The following is an 11,908-nucleotide window of genomic DNA, read 5'->3' on the forward strand; positions in this document are numbered from 1 at the left end:
GCAAAATCTCCAAGGCTAGACTTAAGCTGTTTAATGTTCTGCTTTTTACAAAGTGTGATTATTCCAATTTAAAACAAAAACCAGTATGTTAAATGATAATTTAATTTAAATGTCAAGGTTAGTATTGCTTGTAATAAAAAAAAATTGCTTGGCAACAATATAAAATGCCAATTTTTAGTGATGTGACCTAGAAGAATCCAGTGGCTAATATCAAGTATGCTATTAACATATGTAATTTATTCACTTTGTATTACTTATTAGGCTTGCAGATGGCTAATATCAAGTATGCTATTAATATATGTAATTTTTTTTCATTTTGTATTATTTGAACTTTTTTCAAATTGAACTTTGGAGTAGTTGGAACTTGCAAATTGCCTGCCAAATTAGGTATTCTCAGTGTTGCATGCAAAGACAAGGAGTTAATTTGCTAGTATTGGAAATATGGACCTGGAACTTTGTTTGGACTTTGTTTGGAAGAGGAGGCTGTCATTAAAGTCCAAATGTTCTACAATCTTGGATCATACAAAAACAGATTTGACCCTAGCATAAACAGGTGTGGAACTATGTGAATGTATGACAGAACTACCTTTAAGTGCTGATGACCATCTAAAATAAGTTTGTTATATAAAGGAACTACAATGGTGCACTTTATTATGATGCAAGAGTGCTTTAACTTGACCACTCTGGTTTTAATATTGTGCTTTTAGGTGGTCGTTGGTACCTGAGCAATAGAGGCTCATGTGAGTGAAACAATTCCAAACACAAATGGTTGCCTTTAGGCACTTAAGCGGATTTGTCGAAGATCTTTAAGTTAAATGACTTACTTTGGCTTATTATTTAAAGGAATATTCTGGGTTCAATACAAGTTAAGCTCAATCATCAGCATTTGTGGCATAACGTTGATTACCACAAAAATAAATGTTGACATCCCTTTTCTTAAAAAAAAAAAAAAAAAAAAAAGGCACAAATCTGGGTTACAGTGAGGCACTTACAATGGAAGTGAATGGGGCCAATCTGTAAACATTAAAATACTCACTTTCAAAAGTATAGCCACAAAATGTGTTAAAAAATTTAGTATGATAAAATCACTTACTAACCTTTTCTGTGTAAAGTTATATCTAATAATACAACTTCACTGCCATAACAACGTAATGCTATACACCCTAAATCACTTAAACAATGATTTAAACAACTTTAAAGTTCAAAAAATACATGAGTTTTAACAGAAGAATTAATTTATGTGTTTTTATAAAATTATAAGTTTCACATTTCTACCTTTAACCCATAAAAAAAATTGGCCCCATTACCTTCCATTGTAAGTGCCTCAATGGAACCTTGATTTTTGCTTCTTTCTTTAAGGAGGGTCGAGTCTAATTTATTTTGTGGTAATCAACATTGTGCCACAAATGCTGCCGATTGATTGCCCAATTATTGTGCTGCTTTATGCTTTTTGTTTCTCTCAACCAGAGACTTCTGTCCTAACAAAAGCAAAACCATAATACTTGACCCTTCTCCAGGTAAGCTTTATATTCGTTACTGAAATGTATTATATGGCTTAAAATGATTAGAAATTAGATTGTATTTTTACATTTATTCATCTAGCAGACGCTTTTATCCAAAGAGACTATATGTATATGACCCATACTAAAATAAATTTGTGTAAATGAAAGAATAATATTGGAATCATAAAATGTTGCACATGGCTATTAAGAACCTGTTCAGCCCTTTATTCCTTATTTATATTTCCCTGTTCAATATTCCTTTTATATTTAACATATTTATTTTATAAGTGTGCATATAGTTGCATGTTTACATCAGTTTTTTTCTAACCAAACTTTTATTTGTTATTTGGGAAATTGTGGCAACGAGCCTGTTTCTATTGATACAACATGGCACAATGGAATCCGCCCCCCTATGGGCTGCTTCAGATGAATATAAATACATCTCCCATTCACCTTTAACTGTCTGCAACTGCCCAACAGGCAGTTTGTGCACCTAACTGACGCCCCCAGCTTTGCAGAAACACAGAGGATGTATTAGAATATTCTTTGGCTGATCTTTTCTTGACATTATTGTAATAATTGTTTTAGTTCAAGGGGTTTTACAGTAATTCAAACGACCTTTGGGTTACTGTAGCATTGCTGTTCTCAAGGTTAGTACTACAGGTGTTTCGAAGAACTCTTTGGCAGCTACGTGCAGCGCATGACCATCTAACATTTAACCAACTCTAATATCAGAGAAAAAAGTTGATCTAACAGCATGAAAAATATACTGTTTCTTTACCTGCATGGCTCCTCAGGTCAAATCTTACAATAACAGACATCAAACAACCCAGACCAGGTTGGCAATGTAGTTGTTGCGTTCAAATTAACTGTCTTTAAGGTAGAGCAGAGAAGCAGGCAATGAATCACATTGTGATTAAAATAGATAAAAGATTAAGCTGCAATGTAAAAGTGAAATATTAATGTGATGCTTCAGCCACTACAATGAGAGCAGAAAAATAGCCTTGCTAAAAATAGCAAGAGCCTGCATAGTGTAGATGTTTCCCGTTCACAGAATTCAAATCAGTGGAAACTTCTCTGTGCTCCTTCCCTGTCCAGAAAGATCAAATTGTTTGGGGTTTTCATCATTTTAATTTAGTCACCCTCATGTTGTTACAAACCCCTATGACATTTTTTCTTCTGTGGAACACAAAAGGAGATGTTTGGCTGAATGACACTAACACTGAAAGTGAATGGTGACTGAGACTGTCAGTCCTTAACATTTCTCATTTTGTGTTCCAAGTCAGAAAGAAAGTCATACAGATTTGGAACAACATGAGGGTGAGTCCCGAATTATGAAAAAAGGTGAACTACCCCTTTTAACACTTTTTATATGTTTATATAATTCTAAATGTAACGACTGATGCAATTTACATTTATGCATTTGGCAGACACTAATACAAAGCAATTTACAGTACATTCAAAGTATATATTTCTTCTACAGTATATCATAGTACATTTTAACAGCATGTGTGTTCCTTTGGAATCAAACCCAAGTCTCTTTCATTCTACAGTTGTTTCCCTATTACCAAAGTTATTTATAGCAAGATCTTAATCACAGATCATTAGCCTGTTTAATTGGGATATGTATTCTTTATTAAATAGACAGCAGATTTGTTTTAACATGTGCATTCAATTTAACTGTTTTTGTCCTAACACTCTCTATTTAGGTTGTCCTGTGCACCATGGGGGTAAAAGCAGCCCTTCCTAGGTATGAGCTCTATTTCTACAATGTAGTGCTGTGTATGGCAATGTTCTGGGCTGCCAGATGGATCTTTGAAGTGTCTAGCTGTAAGTATAAATTGACACATGCACACTGTTCTAATATGACCTTAAGGTGATGTCATTGCAGCCTTCTACAGTACCATGTGGTTATCAACCTGCCAATTATTTAAATTTTGAAGTTGGCTCTAGTCAGGCATTTACCTTTTTACTATAATATCCACCTAAGCTCTTTTTATGACCTCACACACAATGCACATACAACCAAGAGAACACAGAAAATAGTACTGTGTACTGTATAAGGAAAAGGCCAGAAGGAAAAGCGCTGGTACCAGCTTGCCACAGAAAGATATGCAAAGTTAAGAACACAGGAGGGATCATGTGTCAGTATTAATACACCAAAGAATGAGAGACAGAAACAGAGGGAGAGAGAGAGAGACAGAGAGAGATGGGTATTACAGTAGGTCTCTGTTTATTACATCCTGTTATCCATCATGGCAAAAATTGTACCAGTATCATTAACCCATCAGAGGCAGTTTTGTTTACATTTACATACACTCACCAACCACTTTATTAGGCACAACTGTACACCTACTTATTCATGCTTTTATCTAATTAGCCAATCTTGTGGCAGCAGTGTAATGCATAAAATCATGCAGATACGGCTCCGGAGCTATAGTTAATGATCCCATCCACCACCAGAATGGGGTAAAAATGTGATCTCAGTGATTTCGTCTGGGTTGGTTTGAGCATTTCTGTAAGTTATATCTGAGTTACTGTCAGAAATTAACTTTTACATTAAGGGCCAATATTTGTGTCCTGGATTGATTTTCGAGGGATTTTTTTTCTTTTATTTTATGGAGCATATTTTTTCTAATAAAAAAAGAAACTGAGTCTCATTCATTTATATCAAATACTTATACTGAATCAATTCATTAATACAAATTATTAATACAAATTGAGAATTTATTACATCTTACCCTAAGAATTACAATAAATTAACATCAATTCATATTGTGTGCCTTAATATGTATAACTAAGACTATTAACATATTAAGAACTATTTCAGATGTTATGAAAAAAAAAAAAAACACACAAAACTAAAAACAGAAGAATTCATTACGAGGGCATTTTTGTTTTTTCACCCACAATTTAAATTTCAGGGGCATTTCGGACCCAGGTACACTATTCAGAATTTCCCCCCTAAATTTCGGACCCTGGTACACTATTCCAGTTCATGACTGTGATTTTGACCATGCTTGCATTAATTGTATTTTATCATGTTTACTAGCAAATGAAGCACAAAATGACTGGTATTATGACTCTTTATCCAGCAAATACCAACAGAAAAACCTTCAAGACCAGTGTTCAGACAGGATGGTACTACTCTGGCAGAAGAATGGTGAGATTTATTAATTATTAATTAATACTGTTATTAAAAACATCCCTTCTAAATACAGCTTGTCAACTTTATTATATGACTATAAAGACAAGAACAGAGGAAGTCAATCAACTTCGCTGATTTAACTCTACTGCATTGCAGGATACAGCTGATGTTGAATGGATGATGTGGTTTTCCACGTTCCGAGAGCATATCATCTTTGCACTCTCAGGTCACGTGATCTTTGCCAAGATCTGCTCCATGCTGGCTCCTCAGGTGCCTTTCAAGATTCCACAAAAATATAGACATTATATTTGATGTTAATGTGATGTATATAGAAATCCAACATACAGTATGTGGTTCACCTAACTCGATAAGATTTTTCTTCGCTCCCACAGTACAGATCCCTGGTTTTCTTGGTGTATGGCATGCTGGCTGTTTTCACCAGTATGGGCTGGGCCTACATCACTCTCATCCTCTCTCACTGTGTGCTGCTGTACAGCATCTCTCTGGTCAAGCTCAGGTGGCTCTGCTTCATGGCTGGACTCACCACACTGGCTACCTTTAAAATGGAGCCCTTTATTTCCTGGCAGGTGTGTCTCCAGTATTGAAATGCCACAACCAAATAAATTAATGATTTCCTTTTCATTTGAATCGACACTTAATTTGGGATGCATGTTGAAATCAGTGTAAATGGTCCATCTTTCTTTCCTGCAGGCAGGGTTTGTTAGCGGTTCTTTCGATCTCCGTCCTGTCCTGTTTTATGGTGGCTGTGGGTTCACCATCATGCGCTGCATGAGTTTCGCTCTTGAGAACTGTGAGAAGAAGGATGGAAACTACAGCATCCTGGAGCTTCTCAAGTACAACTTCTACCTCCCCTTCTTTTTCTTTGGGCCCATCATGACCTTTGATAAGTTCCACATTCAGGTCTGTACCTAAATTAACTGAATGAATGAATGCTGTTGATTGTTTGATGAGTTTCTCTAACTGATAATAAACCTAATGTATAATCTCAAACAAATGATTGGCCTTTGAAAACAGGCAATCTTGAAGACAGTGTCATTTATAGTGTTGTCTTTTGACCCCACCAGGCCAATAACCCTAGCCTAACCAGGAAAGAGGGGGAGATGTGGAATATTTCCATTCAGGCACTGCTAAACCTGGGGGTTATTACCATAGTGGCAATCCTTTTTCACTTCATGTATATTCTGACTATACCTAGTGACATGAAGCTCCTTAAACACATCTCTGATTGGGCACTTGGTAAGCATGTGAACAGTGTGCGCTTCACAATAAATAGAAGTTCATTCCAAATGATCTGCATCTCAATACCATTTTCTCTTCTTTTGTTGTCCAGTTGGATTGGCCTACTTAAATCTGGTGTATGATTGGGCAAAAGCAGCAGTGATGTTTGGGGTGATAAACACAGTATCAAGACTGGATCATCTGGACCCTCCTCAACCACCAAAATGCATCATGATGCTTTATATGTTCTCCGAAATGTGAGTGGGCCAATGATTGGCCCTTTGTTGTTGCTGTTTCATTACTTTTCTTCTATTTAAAAACCTTAAAATAAAACATTTAAGTTTTGATCAACCTAAAAATTATTAACTTTCTATTCTTTTACAGGCACTTCAATCGTGGAATTAATGACTGGCTCTGCAAGTAATATGGTCATGTCTACTTTTTTGAAACATTTATTGTTAAAACACTTTAAAAAATCACTGTTCAACCCCAATATGCTGTCATTTGTGCAGGTATGTGTATAATTACCTTGGTGGAAAGCATGAGAATGTTATGGATGAGCTGATAGCATCCCTGTGCACATTTGGCTTCACGGCCCTCTGGCTGGGACCAAGCTGGGTGGTTTTCATTTGGGCTTTGTTAAACTGCTTTGGCCTTAATTTTGAATTGTGGACCGCCAAGTTCTTCACTATGGAACCCTTTATTTCTATTGAGGTAATTAAGAAAAAGAAAGATGACTAGTAGCATAATATCGTTTAGGATTTAAGTTGCTATTCTTGTTGTAGTTACATTGTAATAACACAATTATAAATGTGTAATGTATCAATATGTAATGTTTCACAACACTCTAATGCAAAGTGCTACCGATCTTGTTACATGTGAATCTTTTATGTGTGTGATTGGTAATAAAAGGGCAGTAGTGCTCTCTCTAGTGGTTAAATGTTAAATTACCGGAACAGTTTTTAAGGCCAAAATCTTATCCAGAACTGTTTCCTTCCACCCACAGATGGCGATATCTGATTCTATGTCACGCAGGATAAGGGCTGTGTTTAATACCTTCAATTTCTGGACTATAGTCCTCTACAATGTCTTGGCCCTGAACAGTCTGGAATTTGCCAAGCTTGTTGCCAAGAGATTGTTACTCAGAGGTAAACACTGAGGTGATATTTGAACAACTAATCAAGTATTGTATTTTTTTTTTTTAAAAAACCCACTAAGGAACAAAAGGCTACTTTTTTAGAATGAAATCCAGAGTGACTGATTTTATGAATTTGATGATTATTTTTCTGTTGTTATAGACATATTTAAAGAACAGAATTACACTTAAATCAAACCTTATTTTATTTGACAGGGTTTCCCTTCACCACCATCACTGTGATGTTTGTTACCTACTGCTTAATTCAGCTGATTAAGGAAAGGGAAAGAAGACAGGCTTTGATAGATGATCCAGACCCAATTCCCCCTTCTGTCCCTGTTCCTCCCCCCACATCTGCACCCACTACCATCACCCAGACAGATAGTGCTGCCACCCAGCCTGTGGACCCTAACAAGGAAAAGGCAGAGTAGAGATTAGACACAACAGTTAAATTTCTCTGAAACAGGTTTACTTGCGTATTTGTGGTCTTGGAATAATGTGGACAATCATAGTCTGAATATACAGAAAAAAAGATGTTAAAAAAAGTTATAATAACAATACTGTAAGGAAAGATGCTGTGTTTTAAAATGGCTTTTTAAAAAGTTTGTACAGGTTTTGTCAACTTTAACTACAGCAATACTCTCATTGGCTACTTTTTTAATTAGTGACAGTTTTACATGGATATAAAAGGAGTTAGAGATATGTGCTTTGTAGTTAATAACCTAAAGGATTTAATTACTACAGATTTTATGATCTAGTTTTCATTAAAATGTGTTCTTAAAATAATTCCTGCCTGTATTCAAACACTGAGGATGCAATGATGTTATGAAATGAATACAAACTGAAGATCACAAGGTTTTCTTTATGAATAAAAAACACACAAAAAAAACAAAAAACAAAAAAAGACACTACTTGTACAGTATGTTTCTCCATTAGTTTGCCCTTGTAAATGTTTGAAATAACATTTTCCTACAAATTAGTGTGGTAATACGTAACATGTTTTCATTTCAAATTTCTGTAAACGGAAAGAATAAAGGAACAGTCATAGACTAGCATCAATTTAATCAGAGCTGATGCAGTCTCTGGCACAGACTGACTCCCTGACATGGTTGCTAAAATTAAACTCTGACTTTAACAAAGCAACATAAATCTTTTTGAGAACATTCAAGATCTTTGTTGTCATTAAGCCCTCTTCATTCAAGGATATTTATATGAGCTAACAAACTTTTTTCTATCTTTTCAACAAAAGGTAACCTGTGGATATTCTAAATAGTGACTCCTTAGTTCTTCCTTAGAACTAAAACTTGGGGGGCAGTTGTTATTAACCACGAAGGCCTATATTTTTCACCTTTTGCTGTGATACAATATAAAGGTACCAATTATATATAAATTAAAATATATTAGTATATCAAGCAAAGCTTCAGTGTGTGCCGTTAGGTGCAAAACACTGTATACAGTATAGTGATATTATTTAGTGATGCCATTTTGAAAAAATAGCTTTAGCCAAATATGTCATGCACAATTTATTGGTCCATTTTTTTCAACATTTATTACATTCCTAGAGCTTGCATCTCACCCAGGCTTTCTTACTTGCACGCATAAAGCGCAAAAACAAGCTCTGCCTCTGATATTACGGTGCTATAATGGAAGATATATATTTCAAACAATATTATAAGGCATGTAGATCCTTGAAATCAAATATTTCAATATCATACATTCAATCAGATAAAACAGATAATACGGTCTTTAAAGACAATAAGAAAGGGAGTGACTAAGCCCCCAAAACGTGCTATGATCTCACCTAGAGGCCCAGTGTTCTGACTGCTGTCTCCTATGGGGCAGTGTGTCAGCTGTTGCACAGGACAGGGAGGTTGTTCAAGTATGGATTTCAAATCTTTGTGAAAGCCTATGGCCCGAGACAATGAATTTCTGCAACTAAATCCAAGTGATTTGGCAGCCATTATCGTGTCAGACTCTTTTAATATTGAGATGGAGCAGGACGTGTTTGAGGCTTTGATCAAGTGGGTGGAACATGACCAAGAGAAACAGCTGGAAGACCTACCATGTCTGCTGGACTGCGTGAGGCTATGTCTGGTTCCTCAGGATTACTGTGCCAAAAATGTAGAGAAACATGAGTGGTTGAGCTCTAATCCAGAGATCTCCAAGAAACTTCAGCTGGTTAAAGATGCCCATCCTGGGAAGCTTCTTAGAAGTCAAGACCAAAAGCAAAAAGAGTGAAGACAAGAAGGATGGTGATGGAGGTGAAAAGGGGTTGGAAGACGAGCAGGAGGAGCTACTTCCTGGCATCCTGAATGACAATCTAAGGTTTGGGATGTTTCAAAGAGATCTGATCTTTTTGATTAGTGACAGTGCATCAGTGGCTTATGACCCAACAGGAAATGACTGTTATGTGGTGTTACTCTCCACCAAAATCACTGCAGCCTGGTAACCAAGGAAAAACAGATATTTGTGGCAGGTGGACTTTTTTATGATGAGCAAAGCAAAGATGAACAGATCTATTAATACTTTTTGCAGGTACAGGGCTTCTTTTCTTCATTCCTTAATTTGTGAAAATTTAGAATAATTAATTAATTAATTAGTTAGTTATTCATTCCACACATTATAAGTTTATGTAGTCTACATAGACAAAATGATCTGTTAGAAATAAAATTATAAAAAATCCCCTACCAAGCAATTAAGATCTTTAGGGCTTGAAGCGATTTCAGCCATTTTGCTAACTACTGCCAGACTTAGCCACATCAGTTAGCAACATGATCAAACGGAAACTCGACATGTTGTTACCAAAGTTGCAGTGCCCTCATATTGACCCCATTCTGTCGAGTTACTGACAAGCGTTATCTCCCATCAGACATCTTTTGATCACTTTAATTGATTTTACATAGCACATTGTGCTAACAGCCTGAAAGATATGTTCTGGTCCCATGGAAACCAGGAAGTAACTGTGTTCACATAATTAATGATGAGCATGAATCAGAGGTTTAATTTTTCCCTCTAAGATAACATTTTAATCCCACTCATGGTTGTTTAGATTTGGAGTTTGCATTAGGCTGTATGGTTAAAACAATATGCATTCCAATTGACTGTATCATATCATTAACAACTAAAAATAACTCACTTTACAACTCGCTTTTGGTGCCACATTTTGATGCCCATACAATCAACAAGACTTCCAACTTCGGCCACTGAGGGCAGTGGTTCGAATTTCGGTCAGTACAGACCAATTTCAGCTTAAGAACCATTAAATTACTGTTGCCGAATTCACAGTGGGCAAGTAGACCACCTCCCATCCCTTCAACCACATGTATTTCATCTCTCAGGTTGTAGGAATATTTCATATAGGTGGTATTAAAAAAAATCACTTAAAGCACCTTAAATTATTAGCATGCAACCTATCAAATAGACTGTCCCATATTATACAATGAATGATGTTTTAAGCCATCACGTCTGACAGTTTGACCCTGCAAGTTCAGACTGGATGGGTATGCCTCCCATGCCCTCTCCTCATTTCCTCTTTGGGATGGGAGCAGAGAATGCCATCTATGTGATTGGAGGGAGAGAAATGAAGGAAGGAGAACACATTCTGGATACAGTCATGGTTTATGACAGGCAGTAAGTAGTTTCATTCTTTGAGGACACAAATAAATATTATTAATAAGAATATAAGATAACATTTATCTTACTGAATTCTAAGTCCTACAAACAGATACTTAAATTAACCTTGTTTTTCCAGGTGTCTTAAATGGGCAGAATCAGATCCTATTCCTTACCCAGTATATGGTCATGGAATAGTGTCTCATAATGAAATAATCTATGTAATTGGAGGAAAGGGGGAAAACAAGTACATGTCTTGACATTTCCAAAGTGGGATTACACAGTTTCTGCTTACTGTTTTGATTTTGTTGGAATACTATATGTCTAATATTACTACAGTACATGTATGTTACACATTTTATCATCTGTCTTGCGTTGTAGAGAGTGTTTGAAGCGGGTATGTGCGTATGACATTAAGACACGGCAGTGGACAGATCTCGCTCCCTTGAACACTACACGCTCACTCTTTGGTGTCACCATCCACAAAAACAAGATCTATGTGGCTGCTGGTGTCAGACAATGGCCTTATAAGCAGCTCTGAGGTCTATGATAGCAAGACAAACAAGTAAGTGTATCCATATGAACTAAACACTGATTCATGAAAAACAATCCAACATAACCCTTGAAGTCAGTGGAGCCAATCTTCCCAATGCTGCTTACATTTATTTTAGGTCCTCTTCGGTTGTGTCATAATTAGTTTTGAAATGTAACTCATGTTTACATAGACACTTTTTTTGTGAATATTTCAGGTGATCAGATTTTGTGGAGTTTCCCCAGGACCGAGTTTACTCAGCCTGATCAGTTTGGCTGGTGTTCTCAATGCAGTGGGTGGATTTGCCATGTTCCCCAAAGAGGACAGTGATGAACTTCTACCCCAAGAGATTAATGACATCTGGAGGTGAGAAGATGAATTATTGCACCAATCAGGTTTTACTGTAAATAGAACAGTGAAAGGGACTAATATGTAAGTGTTTGAATTGCATGAATGACCACAAGTGAAATGTACTGTATATGGTTATATAAATGGTGAAATAAAAGTTTATGTTTGTTCATAGGTATGATGAGGGGGAGAAGAAATGGAACGGTATACCAAGGGAGATTCGTTATGCATCTGGTGCCACGGTTTTGGGAGTTTGACTTAACACTCTTCGGCTCACTAAACTGTGACCAGTGATATCCAGTGATTGCCAAAAAGGCAACTGAAAGAAGTTGAAATTTTAACCAAACCATTATTATATTATGGCACAAAGTGAAAGTCTAGATCAGCACAAG

At 36.3% G+C, this 11,908-nt stretch overlaps 1 protein-coding gene and 1 pseudogene across 4 annotated transcripts; both read left to right on the forward strand.

Annotated features, from left to right (window-relative positions):
• Positions 1 to 10: 10 nt before the first annotated feature.
• Positions 11 to 8,148, forward strand: hhatlb (hedgehog acyltransferase like, b). Of its 4 annotated transcripts, XM_051687091.1 has the most exons (13): positions 11 to 553; positions 1,468 to 1,517; positions 3,212 to 3,332; positions 4,598 to 4,665; positions 4,807 to 4,920; positions 5,043 to 5,237; positions 5,362 to 5,571; positions 5,736 to 5,907; positions 6,002 to 6,146; positions 6,274 to 6,309; positions 6,402 to 6,603; positions 6,896 to 7,037; positions 7,241 to 8,148. In XM_051687091.1, exons 3-13 carry the CDS (start codon positions 3,227 to 3,229, stop codon positions 7,453 to 7,455), a joined length of 1,605 nt encoding a protein of 534 aa, XP_051543051.1. In that variant the 5' UTR covers positions 11 to 553; positions 1,468 to 1,517; positions 3,212 to 3,226; the 3' UTR covers positions 7,456 to 8,148. The 4 variants fall into 4 exon arrangements, with proteins under 4 accessions (XP_051543051.1, XP_051543050.1, XP_051543048.1 ...); XM_051687090.1 differs by having other exon boundaries at positions 11 to 1,517; XM_051687088.1 differs by lacking the exons at positions 11 to 553; positions 1,468 to 1,517 and adding an exon at positions 1,953 to 2,152 and having other exon boundaries at positions 7,241 to 8,147.
• A 784-nt stretch (positions 8,149 to 8,932) lies between these two features.
• On the forward strand, positions 8,933 to 11,803 carry LOC127434455 (kelch-like protein 40b; annotated as a pseudogene).
• Positions 11,804 to 11,908: the final 105 nt, after the last annotated feature.

Source organism: Myxocyprinus asiaticus, chromosome 44, assembly GCF_019703515.2.
Source record: "Myxocyprinus asiaticus isolate MX2 ecotype Aquarium Trade chromosome 44, UBuf_Myxa_2, whole genome shotgun sequence".
NCBI classification, from domain to species: Eukaryota; Metazoa; Chordata; class Actinopteri; order Cypriniformes; family Catostomidae; genus Myxocyprinus; species Myxocyprinus asiaticus.